At 40.3% G+C, this 7,582-nt stretch overlaps 1 protein-coding gene across 2 annotated transcripts in view; it reads left to right on the top strand.

The window, feature by feature from the left end:
- Positions 1 to 1,133: 1,133 nt before the first annotated feature.
- NBAS (NBAS subunit of NRZ tethering complex) overlaps positions 1,134 to 7,582 on the top strand; it is a 178,948-nt gene continuing 172,499 nt past the window's right edge. For both annotated transcript variants that reach the window (XM_042803171.1, XM_042803170.1), the window contains exons 1-3: positions 1,134 to 1,283; positions 6,295 to 6,349; positions 6,981 to 7,017. In XM_042803171.1, coding sequence (XP_042659105.1) covers positions 1,155 to 1,283; positions 6,295 to 6,349; positions 6,981 to 7,017 — 221 coding nt within the window. In that variant the 5' untranslated portion in view covers positions 1,134 to 1,154. The remainder of the gene's footprint in view (positions 1,284 to 6,294; positions 6,350 to 6,980; positions 7,018 to 7,582) is intronic.

The raw sequence follows: 7,582 nt of genomic DNA, 5'->3' as shown, positions 1-7,582 counted from the left end.
GCCATTGCTTTACAAGCTCCATTGCCAAATACAGCTGAAGAAATATTAAATAAACAGCCAGAAAGCACTTTTTTCTCAGTAGTTCCTTCTTCCTGAAGTGTTTCCCAAGTATCCAACAGAGCTTTCATATTGCCCCTGAATCCCTAGTTTCAAAATTTAATTTTTAGCTTAACCTAATTCTAGGCAGCACAGTTGCCTACGAGACTAAGAGGCTACTAAATACAAGCTAAAATTAGAGTACAGGGGCAGAAATGGCTGGGTGTGAGGTAATTTTCTTTCCATTCTAGAAACACTTTATAAAGTCGCAGGAAAAAGACTGTAAAGCTTAGTTCTTTCATAATAATTTATAAACAGGCTCATTTTTATCCACTTGAGAGAGATGAACTCTTAAGAGTGCAAACGTTTGTAGGACTAAAATACTTAGAAGTTCTACATAGCATTATTAAAGTCGGAAGAAAAACTTCTGAGAAATAGGAAACTTTTGCTTTTTTCCTGTTGTTTTGTTTGTTGTTCCTTTTCAGTCGGGGTTTAATGTAGGCCTTGCCTACATGAGGTGATCCTTACCCTAATTTTTCTGTCAGCTTTCTGGGCAGCTACCACCAGGCCGCAGCTGCCAGGTCCTTCCCGAGCAGCCCTGCTGAGAAGGCCGCGCTAGCGGGGCAGCCCCCATCGTGGCACCTTGCTGCTGACCGGTGCTGGGCGCTGGATAAAAGGCCTCCGGGAATCCCTGAGGCAGCAGACAAGCTGAAAGGCTCCTTTGTATACGCTCTCTATAGGTGCACACTGTATGTTACATTGGGTAGCTGCCTTCTCGTTTCTTGCCCCCAAAGCGCATCCCACCCCTAGACAGGAGGTGGAGGTCTCTGAGGCTGCAGCTGCTGTCCTTCAGAGGAGCAGCAGAGGCGGCGAGGGCTCCTCAGCCTCGCTCCCCTGCCCTCAGCGTCCAGCTTCCCCGGAGCAGATGCCCCTTCAAAGCCCCTCGGGCAGGGAAAGCAACGGCCTCCCGCCGCGCGTCTAGGCGAGGAGCGGGGCGCGGCGCCAGCGCTGAAGGGGTTAAAGGCCGCCTGCTCCGCGGAGCTGCCGGGAGTTACCGGTTTGGCCTTTGCCGGGCGCCGTCGTCGCTGCGGCGCTGGGTGGGTGGGGACCAGGCCAGCATGGACGCTGCCGGCAGGGAGCGCGGCGAAGCGGCCCCGAGAGAGGAGGAGGAAGAGGAGGACGGGGAGGAGAATATCCTGTACGACCTGCTCGTTAACACCGAGTGGCCTCCGGAGACGGAGGTGCAGGTGCGTGCCGCCGCGGCGGGCCCGGGCTGTGGAGGAGGGGAGCGGCCACGTCGGCTCGGGCGGGGCGGGGCCGGGGGAGCCCGCCGGCCCTGAGGGCCCTGCGGCCGGGCTGTTGCTCCAGCGGGGCCGGGCGAGCTGCCCGCTCCCTCCCCGGTGGGCGCAGGAGCGGGGCGGGCAGCGGCGGCGGCAGGCGCAGGAGGTGTGCCTGCCGCCCGGCTGCCCCCGCCGTGCTCTTGTGGCAGGTAGTTCCCGCACTGTCACCCCTGTGCCTGCCGGCTGGGGGGCCTTCAAGTCTTTCGTGCTCATTACCTGTGAGCAGTGTATGCCAGGTTTTACGGTTGAGCTGGGACGAGCGAAGCTATGGTGAAGCCCAGCCCTCGTCTCCAGAAGCAGCTGCACGGACAGCAGCGAAAGCTCTCCTGCTGAAAACGTGGTCTTTATCGGGCTTACTTTGTGTGAGGAAATCTAGATCCCTCATTAGACTTCTATTTCAAAATAGTTGTACCTGTATTTTCAGGAGTAGATTAGGAGGGAGGAGGAGTGTAGCACTTTGTGCCTACAAGGCACACAACTGTCAAAGTTTAAAAGATTGGAACACATTGTTTCTGTATTACAAGTTTTTGCTTGCTTCTGTCTGTTGTTCTTCACAGGTCAGTGGAAAAGCTGAGAAACTCTTTAATCTTTGCTTTTTCATATTTTCCCCTGCAACATGCTGAGCTAGCTGCCTCTATGTCTGCTCTTGTCTGAGTTGGATATACAGGATGCAGGCAATGTCGATTCACTTCGTTCTGGGGGCTTTTAGGTCCACTGCAGTTGTTACTGTGTTACCAGAAAGTGGTAATTAATTCACTCTCTAAGACTCAATTTTGGAGTTTTAGAAAGCAGGCATTCTTTATTACAGCTCCAGACACACAGGGGATAGCTTCTCCTGATGTGTGTGTGTGAGAATGAAATCAACAAGCATTTATACTACCTTAATCATACATACTGATTTCATTTTTATCATATTCATAACTTTTCTGGGAACTCATTTAGCATATGTTAGTGTCTCTTGCGCATGTCAGTTGGAGACTTTGGGTGGTTGTCGGGGGTCTTCAGATGAAGGCTCGTAGTTGTCTTCACTGTGTTTGCCTGTTGACCCATACTTCTGCACAAACTCAGTCCTGTGGTCACGTACATCTTGTCTTTCAAGGCTGGCCTGGTCTGGTTTTGTTGATAATTTGCAGCTTCTTTACGTTTCTTTGCACCTGCCACTACAAGGCCAAACTGTCTCCTGTAAGATTACGAGTGCTTTATCCTACAGTTATTCCAACTATTCTTCAAAAGATCAGTATTTGTTCTGCAGCACAATTGTTAAATGGTTAAAACATCTTAAATTGATCTTAATAATTCTATTCCACAAATACCTGCAAACTAAGATTATTAGAAAATAGGTATCAACTGCATTTCCCTCTGTAAGTAGTTTATAGAAGTATTTTAACAAAGTGTTATGCTTAATGAGAACATCTGAACAGAGAATATGTAAAAACACCACAGGTGGAAGAATGTACCTACTCATAATTACTAAAATTATTCTCATAAAAATATGTTTTTGTTTATCAGAAGGACTTTTTTTTTTTTCCTCCTAATCTGTAAATCTGCAGTTGCAGCAACAGGTATGAGTGGAAAACATGATTGCAGTGTTACCAGTTACTAACTTTATAGGTTGTTCATGTAGGTTAGTAGACAGTTGCACTTATTTTTATTTAACTGTGTTTTGAGAGATAGTGAATAGTGTTTGTTTCTAGTAACAAATCAATTTACATGTTTGCAAACCATGAGGAGGATTTAAGTGTGGTGGCAGGAGACTGTGGTTCTAGAACTTCATTAAGGGGGCACTTTTCTGACAAGTATCCCCGCTCTTCTGCTGCCATTAGTATTCTTAAAGTTGTATGGTAAGTTGATTAAAGAACCGATTAGTCTGGGAAACAATTGTGTTTGTTCTTTTGTTGAGAGGTCACCCATAATGCGTAGATGACAAGGGGGGAGTGAATAATATGTCAGTCAAAGCTGAGTGAAGTGCAAGATCCTCCCTTTAATGGCAGTGTGTGGGAATGTCAATTTAAAGTGACTGTGGAACCATAGTCTGAGGGTTCTCATCTGCCCTGATACTCAGAATTTCTCAGCATCATAGAATTCTGATTGCCAACTTCAGCAAAGGGTACAGGCTATTTTAAACTTGGTATTTCTTGCCTATTTACTTTATTTTCAAGATATTTCCCATTTTGAATGGCAGAAATAGAAACGCTTGAAAATATTATGCTCTGTAGTTTGTTTGGATTTACATTCTTGAAGACTGTCAGTAGCCAAGGAAGTGTCTGATTTTTTTTTTACAGTTTTAGTGGGAAATTGATTTTGCACTAACATACATAGGCAAACAAATTATTTTGTCAGCATGATTCAGTTTTTGCCTTGAGATGCCTTAGCAGTGATGTTGTTTGTGTGATTGTGACTTTAGAACACCTGTCTCTTAATCCTGGTTTATTCACACTTTTCAGAAAAAGTCACAAAATGCTCCCTGCCTTACCTCTTGTAGAACTGAATGGTATGGAGTGGGTGAGGTGAGGGACAGCAGAAAGGGAAAGGAAGTTGAATGCTGCACTGGGAAATGAAATGGGATGTCTTCCCATGCAGTCATCTAGGATACAAAGCAAGACCTTAAAACAAACTTTTCACAGGTCCCTATTGACTTTGTTTTATTTTTGCTACCTCTTTTGGGATAATTCATTTTTAATTGCAGAATGCTAAGCACTTACAACTTTAAGTATCACCATTGGAAGATAAATCCTGTAATGAACATGTAAAGTCACGTTAAATTCAAGACACTGACAAAACTGGCATGGATTTTTTAAGTTGGAACCCCAAATTAGCTTTGATTTTTAGTTCTTGTTAATATACTCATTCACCTGTATTGAATCTCCCAAGGATAATTTTTTTTTTTTATGGGGGAAAGCAACAGATATTTGTAAAAGATATATGCGATGAAGTGACTATACAAGAGAAGAGTGTGGTGTGGAAATCAAGCAATCTGTATTCATTGTAGTGATGTGATTGTATGTAATGCGCTATTTGGGAACCCCAAAATATATGACAAGAATAAAAGAAATTACTGAGTAGTAGAACAGTGACAATAGTGAATGAGGCAGTGGTTATGGAGGAAGTTGCAGGGGAGGACTCGTAGAATCATTTGTGGATATACAGGCAGATTGAACTTTTCTCTGGTAGGCAGGTACTGTCTATCATCTGAAATGTATCAAAGATACTGCTTGTTCTTTTTGTTTTTTCATTGCCATCTAATGTTTTGACATTTCCCCAACACCGCTGTCTCACTGCTTGTAATCTTGCCAGTGCAACAAAATTAAAAGCTAAGTGGGTGCCTTGTCAACAAGGAAGTTACTTAGGTTTTATTTCTGGGATGCTCTAGCAAAAGAGAACTTGAAGTTGTTTTTCCAATTCGGAATGAATTAAAGAAATATAGCCAATCTGGTAGCCATTGCTGTTGCTGAAGTGATAGTAATATATTATAAAAAGTAAAATTCAGGTCTTCAGAATATAATAGTAAATCATCTTTGTGAAGGGATTAAGATGTATGGAATAGGAGCCTGTAGATTCAGAAGTGGACACTAAGAATATTAAAAAAAAAAAATCACAAGAGGTATAAGCAATTTTCAGAAATGTTTTTATTGGAAACTTACTCCAGAAACTCTAACAAGCTCTGCTTTTAAGCTCCCTAGGAAATTTCAGCTCTCCCTTAGGTACTATGATAGCTGTAAGAAATAATTTATACTTTTATTTTACTGTAATGCCTTGTTATTGATACAGCAGTGTTGGCTTCTTACATGCAATGAGATGACTGCCTGATTATTTGAAAGGCTATTTCTGGATTGCAAAATTTGCATAGAAAACCTCTAATATTTTTTTCAATATCTTAAATTTGAGAGCCCAAATATTTTTTTTTTTTTTAAACACTGACATAGTCCAGAATTTTGATAAGTTTATGTGTCTTTCAGTGTTTGCTGCTCTGTAACTTAGAGTGAGAGGTCTGAATATTTTAGTTAACAAGTAATGATCTACTCTGTGTATTCTGTACTGAAGGGAAGAGGAAATTCATTCATTACATACTCTAATGCTCAACTTGTGGTGCTCTAATATTTTCATTAGAAAAGTATAAGCATGACTGCCTATTTTGAAGATTTGTATGTGATGCCTTCTTTATTGGTTATCTTTCTTGTCTTTTCAGTTTAATTCCTTTCTCCTGCTTTCTTTTTGGCAAATAATTTTACCTCTTCTTATCGCTAAGAATATACATCCTATGTTGTTTCATATTTCTTTTTTCCTGTGCTTGGAGAGTGCTGTCATTTACATAGTCAGTGTAGTTCCCCTCCACTTTAAGTAGAGCAGGACTGCTGGAAAGGCTATGTGAGATGGTTTGGAGTAGAGGTGGTGATTTGAGTGGCTGTGTTAGCTAGTACAAATTGACAAAAAGAGTTTTCTTCAGAAGTTCTTTGGTTTTCTTAATATTTCTGAAACTTTAATGACTAGCCTTTATGTAGCTTAGCAGTTATATGTTAGCATAATATGTTGAGCATCAATTGCTTTGACTTCTGGACATTACAGATCAATCTGGCATTCGTTTGGCATAGAAAGAACGACTTGTAATACCTTACAGGAGAACATAATCAGAAGCCAATGTCTTTTGTTACTACCCAAAGATCAAGGCAAAGCTGGATCAATAGATCCAATAGTGTAGTATAGTGTGTTTTATTACATCTTGGCACTTAAAATGTTTGGTTTTGTATCCTGTTTTAGCTTATGCAGTTAAATTACTCATTATATGAAGTTGTGACTAATAGAAAATATATAAGGAACCTGTAGGTGAGCAGGCAACTTGAATTTAATCAGTGAATATATGTGCAAATGTTGTATTTAAGTTAAAATGTATAACAGTGTTTGGCTGTTGTTCTATTTGCAGCCAAGAGGCAACAGAGAACATGGTGCATCATTTATCATCACTAGAGCAATTGCAGGTAAATATGATTTGTTATTATGTTCATGACTTATAAGAATGATGTGTGAATTGCTTGTAAAAGTTAAAATTTCTGCACTTTAGGGTGGCTAGTGTAATGGAAATAGAGAGTGGGATGTGTTTTCAGGAAGATGTTTTCTGATTATCAATATTGCTAAGTTATTTTTGACATTTCTGTGAGATTTCCTGTCTTTCCTAGCTTATTGGGACAAACAAATGAAATATACACCTAAGAAGTTTAGAAGCTACATTGTGTTTTACAAAATGTTTTCTCTACCAGCTCTTGCATTTGCCTGTTTGCTAGTTAGACAGTTCCATAAATAAGCTCTACATTCTGGTTATATGGTGTTGCCATTCACCGCTTGGTTTATGCAGTAACTGAACTGCATTTTCATCCAGTAGCAATTTCTCTTAGAATTTCCACAAATGTGTACTGATTTTTTTTTTTTTTTGATTTGCCATTTGTATTTAATATAAGAATTAATTGGCCAATGATAGAGGGGTTTTCCCTTAATATATTTTTCTTTTGTGAGAATTTCTGAGATTCTGTGTACAGTAAGTTGGAGAGTGTTTTAAAACCGCTAGAGATGTGATTTTTTTTTTTTTTTTTTTTTGCCTCTTTTTTGTTGTAGGTCCTGCATTGTTTTTGCTTCGGTATATCTGGTACAGGTAGGTTTGAAAATAGAACTTAATCTTTTTTTATTCAGTAATATTTTTATAGCTTTTTGATTTGATGGGAAGTTATTTTTAACAAGAATAAAACTGAACACTTGTTCAGAATACTGTTCCAGCAATGCTTAGAATATTCTCTTTTCATAAGTTTAAGCTGTAGCCACTTGGGTTGCAGGTGAAGCCCATCTAGAAAAGAGCTGTTGTATACTAGTTTGACTTACCACTTTTATCAGAAGCCTAAGTAAACTTGCAGTTGGAACATCATCTTTCTCAAAACACTTATTTGTCCTCCCTACTCCCAGCTGTAATATTGCAAGTGAAGCTGTTTGGGTTTGTGTGTGTGGCTTTTTTTTTTTTTTTTTTTTTTTTTTTTTCTTAAGCCTTAATGACAGGTACGACGATATGTCAGGATTTGCTTCCTTTGGAGTAGTAATTTTGCCTTTTTTTTTTCTTGACATTTCAAACTGTCTTACAAAAAGCTTGATAACTAGTTGGGCAACACTCAAGCCATTTATAAATTTAAATTCTGATTCAGAAGGCACTTAGATGGTCCCAGAAACAT

Source organism: Tyto alba, unplaced genomic scaffold (assembly GCF_018691265.1).
Source record: "Tyto alba isolate M040663 unplaced genomic scaffold, T.alba_DEE_v4.0 Super-Scaffold_40, whole genome shotgun sequence".
NCBI lineage: Eukaryota > Metazoa > Chordata > Aves > Strigiformes > Tytonidae > Tyto > Tyto alba.
Note: the sequence above shows the minus strand (reverse complement) of the source record. Positions and strands in the feature narration are given on the sequence as shown.